Raw genomic sequence first — 19,553 nt, 5'->3', positions numbered from 1 at the left:
CTCAGAGTACCTTGATTACAACTTCGAGTCTGGGTAAATGCCAGACAGAATGCATGCATCACGTCAACGGGGATGACGAATGCTGGGCCATCACATATTACACGCAAAATCGTTCTTGTTACCTTCACGAGCGCGTGTCTTACGCTGGAACATGTTTACCGGAACTGGTATTCTACACAAAGAACTGCTTCACATGTAAGACACCCTTCTGGGCTACCTAAGTGTTCCATTAATTTGGGAGTTGCAAGTTTGACCTTTGATAAACGACATGAAAGATGGCAATTTATTGACATCTGCATTTTAGTCCACCATCTTCAGATTTCATATATAGGTTTCCCTTGGTCCCTAGTTGAGCATTGTAAGATTTTGGACCAGTCTGAAAAACAATATGGCCGACATGTGTACATCTTGTATTTTGATTATATTAGATTGATAACGCTATTTTTAAACAAACAAAAAAAAGCACTGGATGGATCATTCTCAACTTTTATATGTAAGTTAACTTTTGTCCCTAATAGATTGATCGGAAAAATATTTCCACATGCGGCCATTTTTTCTTTTTGGTATTCGTGATTTGTTATGTACCGGGTGGATTTTTTTCGAAATTTCATGTGTAGGTTTCCTTTGACCCGTTGCTGGGCCCTTTTAGTTTGGAGATTCGGGAAGTATGGATGGACCATTAAAATTTCATATATAGCTTTCCCTTGGTTTTAACCTTTTGATTCTGGGTATGATCGGACAAACGAAATCGCTGACAAGTGGCCATTTTGGATTTTGACAATGAAAGTTTGTTCTTGCTGTTTCGTGAGAATAACTGGTTAGACTTTTCTTTATGTTTATGTAGGATCCTCTTAGTTCCTAGTTGTTCCCGTTTGATTCTGGGGTTGATCAGAATGAAAATGGCCACCAGGCAATTATCATGAATTTGACAAAGATTATTATCACTATTTCTTTTGATGAATTTTCTTATTTCCTAAGAGCAAGAACAGAGGAAAGTGAAGACCAAATGATGGTGGGCAGCATGATCCTTCTGTGAACTCTTGTTAATGATTTCTAACATCTTATATATGTATGGTTGGGATATGAAATTAAATCTATCTTTATTTTTCAGTGACCTTATTTGACCCCAGATTTGCGAATCCGTTAAGTGTTCCCGATGATTCCTCTTCGCCTAACAACAATTGTTCCCGTGATATAAGCTTTGACGTAACGCCTAGTCCTTGTCTCTATGACTACGAAACCTCGACGGTACTGGGTTTGAGTGTTACGATCCAGACCACCGATGTTCTCACATCTTCCACCGTCATCCCGTCGTCCGAACACTGCGTGTGCTATAGGGAAAAGAACACCACTCTCGGGGACCGTTTAGAGTGGCTCAAGGCTGAAACACGGGTGGATAAGCGCACTACCTCTCAACACAAGCGACGAAAGAGCAGTGCCACCGATTATAGACTCAGCGCTTGTGGCATCGGAGCTGCCGGCCTTGTCATACTTATCATTATCGTCGGCGGGATCGTCCTACTTGACTTTGGCAGACTTCGCCTTGACTTCAGCAAGGGTGGTAAAAATGTGGCGTTTTGTATTTCCAAAACCAAACGCTACATTGAGTCTCGGCATAAGACTAGACAGTGATGGAAATCAACTTTGGTTCCATCATCATCGACTACAGTACGCTACAATGGTGAAGGAAGTTAACTTGAAGTTTACTTACATTTGCTTGTGTGAAAGAACGGTTGGTATTATTTGTACATAGTGTTAAATACTCAGCTGACGGAGCATACCTCTTTGGCTCAGATGGGAGAGCCGGTCGATTATCACGCCGGAGACCTGGGTTCGATTCCTGGTCGGGGACTTGACAGGAATTTTCCACAGTATTGTGAAATGGAACCTGCGGGTAACAAACTATCCTAGTTGAGCTAGTGACGCAGTGTCACTATATGCGTATAGCTATAAATCTCGTACGGCAAAATCCGACTCCGCCACAACTTTCACAATAATACATTCATGTACAACTGAAGTCTGACGTGCAATGTTCATGAGATTTGTGCCATCAAGGAAATAAGCTCCCGGCTTGTGTTTAACCCCAATGTTATATATATATGTTTTATTGCTGAATATATATTGAATAAAAGTATTGTTTAGAATAGAAAATATGTTGACAGTATTCCCAGTGGTACGAAATTTGGCAACGTGTAACCCCTTGATAGAAATATTATTTAGTTTTATGCTGGTATGAAAGAAAACCCTATTTGCAAACTGAACGAATAAACAGTATGTTCCCCCAAAAAATAGCACATAAAGGAATGAATTTGATAATTTAGTGAAGGATTATTTTATAACAAATCATTACGCATAACTGCTGGTGACATGACGTGACGTCATTGACAGTTAATTCGCGCCACTTTTAGTAATTCAAAATTCATGAGTGGTCCCGTCACCTTCTAAACGGAATTGAGTAAACAAAATAACAACATATGTTCCCCAGATAAATCCTTCATTTATTCGTTGTTTATAGTTTGAATACATTGTAAGATATTGCAGTGTTTTATGATATTGTAGTCCGTTTTTGTCTACATTATTGAATTATGTAAAAAGATATTCCATTCATACAAAAGAAAGAAGTTCCAACAAGGTGGCGTGTTGCAATTGACTCATCCAATCATGTTCAAGTGGGTGGAGCTAGATTTTTTCTTTCACCGAAAAGAAAAAAATCGGAGAAACAGAAAGCTACATTTTACATACAAACAACGAAAAAAAAAATAAAATCCGCAAAAATATTACATGCACAAATTAACTGAATTAATTGAAGAGATACAAGGTAACAAAAAACCTAAACCACCCAAGACAACAAATAAAATACAACAGGAGGGACATAGGCCTTAAAGGTCATCTGATTTAAAAGACCTTGTGATATAACAACATCAGTAATAATAGGATCAGTCCAAACAGTTCAGGGAATTTGTTGGTAACATTCTATCCCAGCAAAGGACAGTCCCAATATCAGCACCCTGAGGATTTTGGTTATTGAGAAGTCGTTTGAAGATTTTAACACAGTTTCCCCATTTGAAATTGGAAGTAGGTCATTGTGACTAATTTGGTAGCCCTTCAACCCAACACGCTACATGCCAAATATCAACACCCTGGGCCTTTTAGTTATTGTGAACTTAAATATTTCAAAACGTGTGATAATTGTGACCTTAATAGGTAGAGCAGATATGTATATTACGTCTCTGTGTAGAGGTAATTAATCTGAAAACAGTTATTAGTCCTTCGTGGTAATATGCAACAGGCCCAATATCAGCACCCGTGATTTTACACAATTGACGCCTGTGACCTTGAAAGTGGGTCATGGTCATTCATTAAAACAACTAGATAGCCCTTCGTCCCAGTATGCTACAGGTCTAATACCATAGGCCCTTCAGTTATTGGGAAGTAGTTTGAATGGAGAGCTTACACACAGCAAGCGTGCGGCGCACGATGCACGACGAACGGCGGGACTGATGACCTAAAAACATGTAACGTCCTAAGAGAGCAGACAGAGGTACATACAGAGGTACAAGAACCACTGTGTCCAATCGCTACATCAGGGTCTCCAAAATGTATACACAGGGGAGTGCAAATCGAAGCGTTAAATACGAGACCAGGAAATAAATGGACTTCATATTTTTCGAAATATGATGATTTTGCACTTTTCTTTTATCGCAATGGCCGCACCGATATTTCGGGTATCTTTTAAGCCCATCATTGATATTGAATTCTGTATGGTTAATCTAGAATGCTCGACAAAGATTGACCAGTCAGAACAAATTTTCCAAATCCGATGTTAGCTATGACGACTTTTGCATATAGAAAACACTTCGGCTGTAGATTTTCGAAGCAATGTATAGAAAGGAATTTTTCATACTGACCCAATTTGGAGCACTCTGACAGAATATTAGTAAAGATAAACTTGGATAAGGTTATTTCCCTACCTATAAATAAATCCATGATTTTATTTACTAAAACGAAGTTATTTACAATATAAAAATAGCTGTAATTGGCAATATTGGCCAGAAAATGTAAAATGTCGTTTGTGCTTAGACATACCCTGGTTCACACTTTTAGAAACCCCTGTATCCACATAAAATATCGAAGATAAATAATCATTGTTCTGAAATTCTACAGCCGAAGGAATCGAAATTCGTATCCAGGTGTGTTTACTTTCTGCGAGAGATTGCTGTGAGGCCAGAAGAGGGGCTATCACAGTGAGCGCTTGTAAACTCTGAAATGTAACTGTGACTGACGAATATGTTTTGAATTTATTTATTCTGAACAAGTGCAATTGTAGAACAAACACACATTTACAAGCTCATGCATTAAGCTGCACATACATTAATTAACAAGAAAAGATCAATTAAGTTTTGTGTTGCCTCTACATCTAATATCGAATGCAGATTAAAAAATATTTGTAGAGATCCGTTTACTATATCTTTCCTAAACAGGACTAAGCAAATTACTATATGCCTGTTTTCAGAGTGCAGATGAGACAGGGACGGATACGTTCTAGTTTATATAACCACATCTCTGGTAATGTACCCATTTTTATAATAAACTCCCGCCCAGTTTACTCCTAGTACATGTCACTACCAGCCGGTTCCCGTTCCCGAGTAACTCACACGTCCCGATCATACTCCTTCTTCCCTACCCAAACTAATCGTCCGGGTTCTCTCAATAATGACGGCTTAGGTAAATATCCCAGACAAAATTATTAAAATATCAAACATGACAGTTGTAGTTAAAGAGGTTTATAAATGGTAGTTATCTGATAAACAAAACTGTCATGTCGGAATCATCTGGAAGTCATGATTTGCTAAAAGCATCTCAATACCGAGTTCATTTGAGAAGTTCAATGGCAGTTTTCCTATCTCTTTCCCCTACTGTTCCGCAGTGTTTGTATTTTTTCTAAACGAAACATGTTTACACTATTGAAATCTTCCCGCTTTTACTGTACTGAACTGTAACGTATTTAGAGTTAACTCCCTTCTTTGAAGTGATGCAATATGGCGCCGGAAAGTGGTAACAGCTGATTGCAATATGCCAAGTTTCCGCGACTGTTGTTGCACAACTAGGGACGCAAACGAAGTAATCGGTGTACTAATGGACACCTCGATCCATATATGATAGATTTATATAGGTAAAAATGGACGATCTTGTCGATTTATTTGGCACCACCTCGACAGAAGAGCTACCTGCTTCGCTGCCGCCTGAGGTAAGATACGTTTTGTTTTGACAGATATGACAGCCAGTGTCATTCCAATGACAACTTTGGCTTATTTCGTCCAAATCCTTGTAAATTTTAATATGGATGATGAATAAGATGATATCCTCCTCCCTCTTGGTTGATATGTCAAGTTTCTGTTTGCTTTATAGCAAGACAGATTTTGAATTAGTTCCAGATAAATGTAGAGGCTCTCACGTCATTATTTGTTTGTAAACAAAACCCACAAAGGCCGAAATCTAATACCGATTGTTCATAAGTCAACTGATCTCCGTAGATCTGATGTCAGATGATCAAAACTAGACGCATGGTCTTATTTGTTATGTAAGTGTAGACCTGAAGGTAAGAAGACGGAATTATAATAATCTGTCCGTGGTAACACGTATGCGAGCAGGAAATAATCTTGTTTCTTTTGTTTATAGGTAGAGGAAGGAAACATAGAATATAAAGTAAGTATGATTTATAATATTGTAATGTTGTGTTTATATCAATATGATGATTTCTGTGGAAGCTATATTGAATATCGTGACTATATAGCCCATGTAACTAATAGCGAGTGATTTGTATGATATATCATGTAATAAGCCCAGTAGGCCAGCAGGAACTTTTATAACCCAGTGTAAATAAAATACTGAACATCATAATAAGCCTTAAATGATGCTCAATTGCTGCTTTACTGGTAAAATATTGATGAAAGATTCTGTCTCAAAGTTAGGGGGTTTATTGGCAGAAAACAAAATAGCATTTGATTGTCATAACATTAATATTTATGGCTGGTCTTGTATCAATGGGATGCCTTATTTAGAGCTAAGATAAACACAGATATATATTTGTGTTTTACTATAAATCCTCAAATTAACACTGTAAATTTAGATGTTTCATGTTCATTTTATATGATAAATTCATGATAACAGCTGACCTAATTACTGTGTATTGTATTGTGTATACATTTATTCATATGTCACATTCCACATAAAGTATATACCTGTATACATTGTAGTGCCTAAACAATAGGTATGTGTGGATAATAGATAGATGTATATATACAGTCAAAAGATTAAACTCAGGACTGTTGAAACAAACAAAAACTGACCCAGTTTTGGGATTTAGATAATTATAAATTTTTGGCTTGATGAAGTGTTTTGGTAGTATAATATTTAAAGTGACTGTAATGGTAAAAATCAGTGTCAGAGAATATTATTGAATGTATATATAAACATGTATGATTCAAAACTAACCCTTTCTGTTAATTTCTCAAATTAAAATCAGAAAAACCTCAAGATAAACTTTCCAGGTTTTGATAAAAATAATACATAAAAAAACAACATGAATGACCTTATAAATATGATATTGTCTGTAATTTCATTATCCAATGTTTACTTCTTGCTTTTAAAGAAAACTATCAAGTTCATGTAAAATTCAGGTATGGCTGTATAGCAGCAAAGACTCAGTTACTTTGTGACATTACTAGCAGGTGAATTAAGATGTATTGATTTTGGTGGCTTGGTAATTTCAGTCCTGGATTCATATTTTTGAAGGAACCATGTAAATTTTTAGAAGCCTTGGCCACAAAATTTCTTAATAATGGGACTCTCCCAAATTTTGGACATTGTGTTTTCGACTCGCCTGAAAAAAGGAATCCTACAAAAATTACCGGGCAGATTGTTAATTTTCACTCTTGATCTAGGCCCACAAACTTATCTTCAATACATGCTATGAGTCTTTCAACTCACTCCTCATAGACATTGTCACAATTATTAGGTTATGAAAACTGATTGACTACAACTTTTTATCATTTTCTACTGACAAAGATGATTTAGAAATGTGAACAATTATGTGATCTGTTCAGCTTTATAGTAAACAGAGCGTGATGGTGTTTAAAAACATCAGTCAAGGTGAAAAATGTTATAATTTTGAAAATATGTGTATAAGCAAAAAAGATGATAGTATATGTACATGAACCACATTATTGTAGGCTTATTTAATTGTATCCAGAGAACACATTGCCTTTTTACCTTAGTAAGAAATCTTATTATATATAAGGGAAAATAAATAAATTATAGATCTTCTGTCACATAGCATAATATGTAAGTCAGAATAGTGTGTTACATTATCAGATAATGTAAATAAACACTTCATCACCAGACACCACAAATAGATATTACCTAACACATACTTACTTCCTTATTTAATCATGATGAATTAGAAAAAGATAATGCATATATCTATCTAAAATGATTGATAGGTGTAGTTTTAGGAGTGTTTCAGCATTTTCAACTCCTGAGGTAGCAGAAAACAGTTAATTTGCATTTTTACTGAAATTATTGGTCATGTTTGAGTTATAGCAGTTTGGTTGTGAAAAATACATCATTATTTGTAAATTTATTTTATTATACATTATTAGTAGAGAGATAAGATTGTGTAAATAAAAGATTTCCCCTGATTTCTGACATGTGATTGCCATGCTTACCAACTGAAAAAATGCTAAAAATGCTAAAAATGCAAAATTACTGCTAATTCCAATCTAACACTACAACTTTATAACTTTATAGAAGAAATTTATTTCTGAACACCTGTCTTAAATTCAACAGCACTATCATGGTAACAAATTACATGTACTTACATTTTAGCAAATCCCAATGCGAAAATCCTTCACAACATGATCAGGTGTAAAACACTATGAAAATTTCACTTCCTGTAAAGCTTGTTTTTGGTGTGTAGATGCAGATTCGAGACTGCTCAAATATTAATTTCCAACACAAAGCTCAAATATTATTCTGAAAAAAATGAAACCCCACATTGTCCACTTCAACACAAGAAGACCAATTTTAACTAGAATTTATTTTTGAAATTTTAATTAAAACCTTTATTATGGGGTAATCTTATGAACAAAAATATCACCCATGGTCACACTTAGAAACTGTGTACTGCTACCTACAAAACTAATTACATAAAAGAAACAAGTACACAGATTTAATTAATTTTTACCATACCTTCATACTTATTATTGAATTGTTATAATGTATATGGAAGAGGACTAACTTTTGAATTTTGATATACCATCACAATTCATCCATTAGAAAGATGTTGTATGGTACCTAAATGTTTCCTTTTATTGCAATTTCACAGCTGAAACTAGTCAACCCATCAGACTTTCGATTAGAACACTTGGTTACCCAAATGAAATGGCGATTAGAGGAGGGACACGGGGAAGCCATCTACGAAATAGGAGTGGAGGACAATGGGATGTTAGTGGGACTTACAGATGTGGAGTTAGAGGCTTCAGTACGAACCCTCAATCGAATGGCAGACAGGTACCATAGTCAAACATAGTGTCTCTACTCCTCTAGCCATTATAATGCAGAGCTAATTAGTTACCATTGTCAATAATTAATTTGATGTTTTGCAAGAAAAAAAACATGAGAATCAATGTTACCAATATGAAATTGGTAAGATACTGCTTCTGAAATAGATTCGGTTATATCTTTTCAAATGTACATCAGGGCCATGATATAGCTCAGTTGGTAGAAGTCAGGTGAAGATCCAAGGTGTGTTGTCCAATTCTTACTCAGGGTGGGTTCAGTTCAGTTGATTTGAGGTTGCCACCAGCCACAATTAGAATATAAAGCTTTATAATATCTAGGTAACACTGGCTGTTCACAGAGTGACAACCAACAAATTCAAGGAAAAAATTGTTAATTTCACTGCTAATTTAAGTCAACAAATACAAGGAACTTTCTTTCCAAACATGTCTTTTTAAATAGTTCACATGTGCAGTGTATGGGATCACAGTTTAGGTGTAAATAATTTTAACTGTTTTACATACAGATTGATGGCCAGTCCAAAATTCTATACTCTGCCAGTTGGTGTAATAATGTACTATGGTTGTAATCTTTACCTGTTCTGTGTGCAGATTAGGGGCCACCACTTCAGTGTTGAGGGAGCGACTAGTGGACAGTGATGATGGTGCGGGGTGTCGTAAACGGGCATTAGAAATCCTTGTCAGAAAAGTTCCAGATGACCAGCAGGTAACATAATTCGGTTGCTATGGTAAAGATATAATTTGTAGTAATGTATTACAGCATTGTCACACCTGACCATGTGGATCCCTATATATACTTATCCAAAGGAAATCAAGTGTAAAACTGGAAGCAATGTAGGATTCATTTCATATACTTGAATTTTATGATGGCTTTGTCAGTAGGTGTGTAAAGAGACAGGTTAGGGTAAACATATGTGATTTTTAAGTAAGATTACAGTTTGTAAATTCTGATCGGCTATTTACGTGAGTAAGGTTTATATTTGTGTTTTTGATATTACCTTAATACTTTTTCTTGCAGTTTATTGACCTACGGCTAGCAGTCCTCGGGAATGTAGATGCAGGCAAGAGTACACTGTTGGGTGTGCTTACCCAAGGCGAGCTAGACAATGGAAGAGGGCGTGCTAGACTCAACCTCTTCCAACATCTACATGAAATTCAGTCAGGACGAACCTCAAGCATCAGTCATGAAATCCTTGGATTTAATAGTAAAGGAGAGGTAGGTGTGCTGTATAAATGGGAGATAGATGTGCTGTATAAAGAGGAGGTAGGTGTGGTGTATAAAGAGGAGGTAGGTGTGCTGTATAAATGGGAGATAGGTGTGTTGTATAAAGAGTAGGTAGGTTTGTTGTATAAATGGGAGATAGATGTGCTGTATAAAGAGGAGGTAGGTGTGCTTTATAAACGTGTATAAAGAGGAGGTAGGTGTGCTGTATAAATGGGAGATAGGTGTGTTGTATAAAGAGTAGGTAGGTGTGTTGTATAAATGGGAGATAGATGTGCTGTATAAAGAGGAGGTAGGTGTGCTTTATAAACGGGAGATAGGTGTGGTGTATAAAGAGGAGGTAGGTGTGCTGTATAAATGGGAGATAGGTGTGTTGTATAAAGAGTAGGTAGGTGTGTTGTATAAATGGGAGATAGATGTGCTGTATAAAGAGGAGGTAGGTGTGGTGTATAAAGAGGAGGTAGGTGTGCTGTATAAATGGGAGATAGGTGTGTTGTATAAAGAGTAGGTAGGTTTGTTGTATAAATGGGAGATAGATGTGCTGTATAAAGAGGAGGTAGGTGTGCTTTATAAATGGGAGATAGGTGTGGTGTATAAAGAGGAGGTAGGTGTGCTGTATAAAGAGGAAATGGCTGCGCTATAAAAGGGGAAGATAGGTGTGCTTTATAAAGGGGAGATAGGTGTGCTATATAAAGGGGAGATTGATGTGCTATAAAAGGGGAAGATAGGTGTGCTTTATAAAGGGGAGATAGGTGTGCTATATAAGGGAAGGTAGATCTGTTATAAGGAGAGGTAGGTTAGCTGCATGATGGGGTGGCTGGTCTGCTGTATATGCAGGTAGGTCTACTTCAAATTAGTCATTTGTCTGATGAAATTGACAGTGTTGCTATGGAAATTTCACAATTAAATTATCTACTGATTGTGTTTTAAGAACTTCTGTTTGCATATTTGCATACCTGGTGTACCTGAAATGACTTTTTATTTAGTATGTATTAAAAATGTAGCAGCTAGTGTGAAAACAGTTCATTTATTTTTCAGATTGTAAATTATAGTGGATCTCGAACTGTGGAGGAAATTTGTGAGAATTCGTCCAAGCTGATCACTCTCATAGACCTTGCTGGGCATCATAAATATCTGAAGACCACTATTTTTGGATTGACTGGTCATGCCCCAGACTTTGCTATGTTGGTGGTCAGTGCTAACACTGGAATGGGTAAGTTCCTTTGTAACTGTGATTCAACACTTCGTATCTAATTCTTTATCATTGTAAATACTACAATTGATGGTGACAGAAAAGAACTCCAACTTTTTGATTCATTCAGAAAATGGTTGACTGAAAATGAATTTTTGATCTACATTAGCCTCAATCAAATTTTGACAAAAAGATTTTTTCTTGTTACCATATTATTTGTGTTTAATAACATAAACATGTTTTATCTCTCACTGGGCCCACAAAGGAACAACTGCTATAGGCCTCGACTTTTATGTACTTATCTTTGATATTTTTCTTATTTGTAATTTATGATGTTTTTTGTCTTTAGCTGGAACCACTAAGGAACACCTGGGGTATGCCCTAGCTCTAAATGTACCTATCTTTGTGGTGATAAGTAAGATAGACATGTGTCGGAAATTCCTGATGGAGAGGACAGTATCTCAGCTGGAGAAGATCTTAAAGTCACCAGGTTGTAAACGAGTTCCACTGCGAATCAAAACCGAAGATGATGCCATCACAGCCGCGACAAACTTTGACACAGACAGGTAATGATTTACTTGGTTGTAGCAGAACAAAATGAATTTCGGTGTTGAATGAATTTCAAATAAAGGTATTTGAACTGCCATATTTTCTGACGGTAAAGGTGATAGAATTAGTTACTGGTTTGTAATGCTGTACACCGTTCAATATTTAGGTAATGGAGGATTTCAGCGTTTGTTTGTATGTACACTTAGATCTTGATCTCCTGTAATTACAGGTTTGGGAAGCAGTTATATTGAGTAATATCAGTATTTTAATGTTTGATGTGTTTTATGTTTTTCAGAATCACTCCAATATTCACCATATCAAGTGTAACTGGGAAAAGCTTAGATCTACTAACCACATTCTTAAATGTTCTTCCTTCCATGAAAAATGTGAAGGAACGAGAAAAATTAACTCAAGACCTTACAGAGTTTCAGGTAATTTAATTATAGTAAATGGAATCTTGTATACCTTATACATGTTTATTATATGTACATTCTAAAATTTGTATATAACACATTGAAAGAAATTCTTTTTAAACAGAAACAATATGTAAAATGATGAGAATGAGAGCATTAGATTGCAACCAGCTAGTTGCAGTTGTGGGGTTTTGGAAGTTAGTTTTTTCTTCCACTGTCTGAATGATAAGTGTGTATTGGGTAATTTTCAGATTGACACTCTGTTTTCGGTGCCAGGAGTTGGGAGTGTAGTAGGAGGCACCATACACAGGTAAGATAAACTCTCATAGACATTCATATACAAATATCACAAGAAGATCCAACCATGAAATGACTTACCTGTTCACAAGACAATAAACCCATCATACAATTAAGTTCAGCTGGTTGTCAGATACCTGTTCACAAGACAATAAACCCATCATACAATTAAGTTCAGCCGGGTATCAGATGTCAATGTTAGAGTGGAATCTAAGGTTAGACTGCCATGATGATGTTTGCACAAAACCATCAGGGAATTGTCTTAATGGTGATCACATGTCTGTTTATATAGGGGGTCCATCAAAGAGGGAGATTGTCTACAACTGGGGCCATTTGAAGGTGGAGAGTTCCGCCAAGCTGTTGTTAAAACTGTTCACAGAAACCGTCTGCCATGCCGCTTCATTCAAGCAGGGCAGACTGCAACTGTAGCTCTGGCCAATATGGAGAGGGAGCATTTACGCAAGGTACATCATTTAAACTAGGGAACATCTAAATCTTTTTTTTTTTTTTTTGTAGAAAGCATTGATGTACAGCTGCAGATTAATTTATAACATACACTTTCATGATTAACTGTAACTTGTCATCTAGTGTAATCTACTTTAGGAAGATAAATTTCTAATTATTGTACTAGACCTGCTACAGTATCTCAGGGTTTCATACTATTGATGGTGTCCTTTGTGTAGGGTATGGTGCTGGTGAGTCCAGAGATGAGCGTCAGTGCATGTGAGGAGTTTGAGGCAGACATTTATCTCCTGTATCACTCCAAACAAATCACGACTGGATTTGAGGCCACCATTCACGTCGGTAGTGTGTGTCAGACATGTAAAATCATCAAGATTGAAGGGAAGGTAGGTAACTCTACAGTACAGTTAGGTGATATATGGTTATAGAGATTCAGGACATCATTGTTTGGTGATAGAGATTAGGAACACCCTACTTAGATGATGGAGATTCAGGACACCCTTGTTTGGTGATGGAGATTTGCGACATCCTAGTTAAGTGGTGGAGATTTGGGACACTCTAGTTATGTGATGAAGGTTTGGGACATCCTAGTTAAGTGGAGATTTGGGACACCCTTGTAAGGTGATGAAGGTTTGGGACATCCTAGTTATGTGATGGAGATTTGGGACACCCTTGTAAGGGAAAAGCCTGTGATCGATGAAAATGAAAAACGCTTGAAGCATGTAGAAATGTTGGCTTCGATTTTATTCCAGAAAAAGCAATACTTCAAGTATGTCGCTAACACGCAGAAGTCAAACGAAGTACAACATGTTGATCGATGTATGTATTTAGATCAGACTATGGATGTGAGCATGTATGTAGTGAAAAACTGAAAGAACAAAATGAACACTCATAAGTCACTTACCAAAATTTGGGCACACAACACGAGTAATTGGGAAAAATCTACTACGGCTGATATTTAGCAAAAACATAGAAAGAACACGAAATCGAGATGGGAGCAAATAGTGGGTCGATTCAGGATGAAAACATTATGGGGCGAAATGGGACAGTGGAAAAATTGGCAGATTGGTAATAAGTTCCAACTTGCGTAGCGTATCAAAGGCAGTGACTATTTTACAACAATTGGAAGAACATAATTCTTGAACTTGTATGGGGCAATAAACTCACTCTTTGGGGGACTAGAGATGGTAAAATTCCTAGAATTGTACTGTGTGAATCGCTCAGCGATGTAAACACGTCCGACATCTTGAAACATTCAGCATATGACACAGAAAATGGAAATCCCCGCTACCAAATATAGACAGGAGTTCCGAGAAGGGGGATAACCCTGCTACACTAACATGACAGAGACATCCTAGTTAGGTGATGGAGAATTGGGCCATCCTAGTTATGTGATGGAGATTTGTGATACCCTTGTAAGGTGATGAAGGTTTGAGACACGTTATGTTGGGAGAGAACTTCAGCTTGTATAGCACAATTTGTTCATAGAGACTTTGGAGGATAGTTAGGTGATGGAGATTTTGGGACATCCTAGTTAAGTGATGGGGATTTGTGATACCCTTGTAAGGTGATGGAGATTTTGGGACATCCTAGTTAAGTGATGGGGATTTGTGATACCCTTGTAAGGTGATGAAGGTTTGAGACATCCTAGTTAAGTAATGGGGATTTGTGATACCCTTGTAAGGTGATGAAGGTTTGAGACATGTTATGTTGGGAGAGAACTTCAGCTTGTATAGCACAATTTGTTCATAGAGACTTTGGAGGATTGGCTTTTATAGTATACTTGTTAGATAAAAGAACATGAAGGTAGTGTTCAGTTCTTGTACCACAAAGGTTAAAGAACAACAAAAGATCAGTTATAGTGTAACTCTTAGTTTAGTACAATGTTCAGTACAGTGTTCAGTACAGTGTTCAGTGCGATGGTCAGTGCGATGGTCAGTACGATGTTCAGTACGATGTTCAGTGCGATGGTCAGTGCGATGGTCAGTACGATGTTCAGTACGATGTTCAGTGCGATGGTCAGTACGATGTTCAGTACAGTGTTCAGTACAGTGTTCAGTACGATGTTCAGTGCGATGGTCACCAGAGTCGTTTGATTTCATTGGGCTTGGTCTTACAGTCAGATTTGTATTTGTATTGTAGGTAGTTAGGTTTTTTTCCATTTTATCTCTGTCCATTTGTATTGTATATGTTACGAGATAGAAAGAGTGAGTGTAATTTATAAAGGTGGGGTGAAGGTAAGTTGTTGTATTGATGTACTCAGCAGTCATTTAGAAATATCAGTGTTTTGTACTCCAGGTACGGTATTTCAGTGTTTCAGAGAATTCATAAAACATCATTAGTGTTTTGAACTCCAGGTATTCCAGTATCCAGTATCACAGGAAATTCAGACATTTTGAATTTGTTCTCTGTTTGAATATGAAGATAACAATTACCTGTTTTTTACAGCAATCTATCAAAACCAATGAGAAGGCCCGGGTGAGGTTTAGGTTGATGAAACAGCCTGAGTACATGAGAGTTGGATCACGTCTTCTCTTCCGCCAGGGCACCACCAAAGGCATGGGGGAAACTGTCAAGACAATACCATGGCGAAGTGAAGAGGCCATGCGGTGATTCAGGAATTGTTGGAGTGAAAATATAGGTTTTTAATCAAATCTTTTTTAGATATTATGAGTGGTCAGTTTCATAAATTCAAAATCAAATGTAGCATAGTACATTTTACCTGGTACAACATTTCCCAGTTTGGTATAGTTGACTTTTTTGTGTGTGTCAGGGACCTGTATGTTATCACATACCAGTAAGATCTTGGTACTAGATATTCCTGGGTAATTTGATAGATAACTGGATTTTGGTGTATAATATAGATCCAGCACTAATACCAGTGTTCATTTACTTTTTATCTTTTATAATTCTTAAGAATATCTTAATTTCATGAACACCATTAACATTTTATTTTGTTTGCATGGAAACTATTATAAAATAATTTTTAGGCAGTTGAAACCATTCCTTTTATCACAGTTATTTGTTATTGTTTGTATGCTGTTGTTGTTGTTGTTGACACGTTTTGAAATTTAATCTTTACATAGTTTGCTTCCTTTGTAAGTCACCTTTGTATATAGCACTGTCAGTGGTATGATGCTCCTGTTTGTCTGGAGTTTTAGAACAAACTAACCGTCATTCAGGAAGTGAGTCCTCCCCTCAATGTTACACTAACAAAGTAAAATCTCTCTTCTCTTAACTTCGAGACAATTTTATACCATGTATATTTTAGATGACCTCTTATACCAATGTTTTATCTTGCCAAGTACTTAATTATTTTCCATAAATCTTGATTTTAAAATGAGTTTTACAGGTGTTTCATGATGTATTGGTTCATGTTCACATTTAGAAACAAAACTGTTTTGGAATAATTAAATATAAGGCACCTGGATATGTCTATTTTTCAAGTTTAGGTTTAGAAAAAATAAACAGTTAGATTTTGTTTTATTTTGTTTTGAGTGAGAGTTGATAACTGGATCTCAGATCAGTTTGGATGGTGTCAGAACGTGTGCAATAGGTTATTAGGTAGATTATTGAGCAAATTTGTACATAGCTTCCATAAGTAGACATGGGTCCTAAAGCATTGTGGCTGTGATTTTGTACATAACAGTTTGCTGATATGTTGTAGCTTGTTATTTGAATGTGTCGCTGATGTAATATGACAGATTTGTTTTAATTTATTAAAGATGTTGATGAATCTGCAGATATGTATAATTTAATCTTCTTGAAGTATGAAACACTAGTTAACCTACAAGATCTTACATCACTGATATTGTTTGATCATTTTTGATCGTGTGTTTGGTGTCCTGTTTCGTTTTCTTGCTTATAGTGCTTTAATGTATCTGAAACCAGTCAACGGAGAGATTTAATGTCTGTAGATAAGGTACGACCGATCTGTTGAGATTTAGTCAGTAGGCCACGTACGACTGATCTTTTTGGATGTAGTTTGTAGACAAAGTATGGATGATTTGTTGAGTCTATAGACAAAATGTATCTAATTTGTTAAGAGATTTAAAGTCTGTACACAAAATGCATCTTAGTGGTCAATATGTTTTGTGAGTAGACAAGATCTGTCCTGTGGATTGAGATTTAGAGTCTTTAACGAGGTATGACTTACCTGTTGAGATTTAATCTGTAGACAATATACCCCAGGTATGACTTACCTGTCGAGATTTAGTCTGTAGACAATATACCCCAGGTATGACTTACCTGTTGAGATTTAGTCTATAGACAATATATCCCAGGTAAGACTTACCTGTTGAGATTTAGTCTGTAGACAATATATCCCAGGTATGACTTACCTGTTGAGATTTAGTCTGTAGACAATATACCCCAGGTATGACTTACCTGTCGAGATTTAGTCTGCAGACAATATATCCCAGGTATGACTTACCTGTCGAGATTTAGTCTGCAGACAATATACCCCAGGTAGGACTTACCTGTCGAGATTTAATCTGTAGACAATATACCCCAGGTATGACTTACCTGTCGAGATTTAGTCTGTAGACAATATATCCCAGGTATGACTTACCTGTTGAGATTTAGTCTCTGTTACCTGTCGAGATTTAATCTGTAGACAATATACCCCAGGTATGACTTACCTGTCGAGATTTAGTCTGTAGACAATATACCCCAGGTATGACTTACCTGTTGAGATTTAGTCTGTAGACAATATACCCCAGGTATGACTTACCTGTTGAGATTTAGTCTGTAGACAATATACCCCAGGTATGACTTACCTGTTGAGATTTAGTCTGTAGACAATATACCCCAGGTATGACTTACCTGTTGACATGTCGATGAAGAATCATTAGATGAGATATCCTTACGAAGTAAACATATGAAGCTTTTTGAAAGACAGTTTTAATTGCTTCATATGAATGAAAAACCTGGGTATTTACAGAAGTTTTCCCATACAATTCTGATGTATCATTGGTCATTACATTCTTGTGAGAGTGTAGTACATTTTTGTCATTAAAATCCTTTGTTAGCAGCTATGTGCAAACCAAACAAAGCCATTATATTCAGTGAATATTTTGTTTTCATTTGTTTAAGATCATATTGTGTTGATACTGACTGACGAAGTACAACATTGTAACATTTTTATTTCAATGGAATGTTTTTGATAGTTATTTTGTAGCTGACTGTAATATTATGATTATAAAACTTTATTAAATGAATTGAAAGTAAATCTGCAGCTTCTTTCTTTCTTTAAGTTTATTATCCTCAGTGTTTTGTCTATCCTTTCAAAACTGTTTCAGACAATCTTTTAAGTTGTTGTGTTGATGTACAGGTTTTCGGGCAAATGCTGCTTTTATTTCAGTGTTTTTTTCTTACTGTAAATATTGCGATAAAGTATCATTGCGCTAACTGAATGCTATTTATACAGCATATGTGCTCAGTCATCACAGCATTAATTCACCAAAACAAGATAAAGCATTTAATTTTGAGTAAGCCAAATTAAGTATGTTAACAGTCAAAAACAAGATGGAGGTTGGAAAACACTTTATGAAATATAATTTAATTTTGCTATTCTTCATTAACTAATATCAAAGCAATAAATATCCCTTCATACATTTAAATAAAATCTACAAATGAGACAGAATCTATCGGTCACCATTCCTCACTCATTTCACATCTTTTACATTACAAACAAAACATCATTCATGCGAGTTGCATATTCATACTTCAGTACAAATCAGTCATTTCTTACTTCCTCAAATTTGTGCACCTGAACATGGAAAGTTATACTAGCAAAAGCATTCCTATCCGTGCACTGGGCAAGGTGAGGTCCTCAACTTCCTATCAGTATACTGGCTAAATGAGGTCCTCAACATTCTATCAGTATACTGGCTAAATGAGGTCCTCAACTTCCTATCAGTATACTGGCTAAATGAGGTCCTCAACTTTCTATCAGTATACTGGCTAAATGAGGCAGAATTAATAATTTCAACCAGATTGAAGGTGTAACATAATTAGCAGTTGAATTGCTTGTGAAAATATTCCTTTGAGACTGTGAATAATGAATAAGCAAACAAAGGATCAGATTTAAATACACATTTGTTTTGTTTGATAAATACACATATTTATATTAGCAATGCTGGAATGCAAAAATTGTAGATAAAATACTGGAACTATTTTTATTCTTTGGAAATTCCTGATGAACATTTAGATATCAGCAGTATAGACATGTTAATATAAAGAAATACAAAATAAACATCTGTTATACAGCAGCATAAGCTGTATCTACATAGACAGTACACAAGGTACACTTTACATCTCCTTTACACAGTACACAAGGTACACTTTACATCTCCTTTACACAGTACACAAGGTACACTTTACATCTCCTTTACACAGTACACAAGGTACACTTTACATCTCCTTTACACAGTACACAAGGTACACTTTACATCTCCTTTACACAGTACACAAGGTACACTTTACATCTCCTTTACACAGTACACAAGGCACACTTTACATCTCCTTTACACAGAGAGAGAATATTTCTACATGTGATATGAAATCTACAGAGTTGTATTACAATGAAGCTAGAAACTTACTTTAACTGTATAATGAGATAAACTGGAGATTAATCAAACAGTCACCTGTGTAATGTACTGTCTAAAACAAGGCATCCAGACACCTGTCTATTGTATAATACAGTAATATTGGTTGATCTGGACATACTGTTGATACAATTCTGATAAAGCTGTCAGTGGACGGAATATATAAAATGCAAAATAAATAGTCACTACAATTTCTTTGAATTTACATTTTGGTAGACACAGCTAATGTTA

The 19,553-nt window shown here is 36.1% G+C and overlaps 1 protein-coding gene across 1 annotated transcript; it reads left to right on the top strand.

The window, feature by feature from the left end:
* Nucleotides 1-5,048: 5,048 nt before the first annotated feature.
* Nucleotides 5,049-17,295, top strand: LOC132549074 (GTP-binding protein 2-like). Its single transcript, XM_060212976.1, has 12 exons — nt 5,049-5,248; nt 5,680-5,706; nt 8,387-8,571; nt 9,171-9,285; nt 9,598-9,795; nt 10,840-11,014; nt 11,343-11,559; nt 11,838-11,973; nt 12,207-12,265; nt 12,545-12,716; nt 12,936-13,100; nt 15,163-17,295. The coding sequence occupies exons 1-12, from the start codon at nt 5,180-5,182 to the stop codon at nt 15,325-15,327; spliced, it is 1,683 nt and encodes a 560-aa protein (XP_060068959.1). The 5' UTR covers nt 5,049-5,179; the 3' UTR covers nt 15,328-17,295.
* Nucleotides 17,296-19,553: the final 2,258 nt, after the last annotated feature.

The sequence above is a fragment of the Ylistrum balloti genome, unplaced genomic scaffold (genome assembly GCF_031769215.1).
Source record: "Ylistrum balloti isolate Yb309-2 unplaced genomic scaffold, AGI_CSIRO_Ybal_v1 Utg370042, whole genome shotgun sequence".
NCBI classification, from domain to species: domain Eukaryota; kingdom Metazoa; phylum Mollusca; class Bivalvia; order Pectinida; family Pectinidae; genus Ylistrum; species Ylistrum balloti.
This window is presented reverse-complemented; position numbering and strand designations above follow the sequence as displayed.

Bases quoted from the DNA above. Each gene is read 5' to 3' on its own strand.
- LOC132549074 (XM_060212976.1), top strand. From the start codon at position 5,180: ATGGACGATCTTGTCGATTTATTTGGCACCACCTCGACAGAAGAGCTA. The intron at 9,796-10,839 runs GTAGGTGTGCTG...TTTATTTTTCAG, and splicing joins GATTTAATAGTAAAGGAGAG to ATTGTAAATTATAGTGGATC. The intron at 13,101-15,162 runs GTAGGTAACTCT...TGTTTTTTACAG, and splicing joins TCATCAAGATTGAAGGGAAG to CAATCTATCAAAACCAATGA.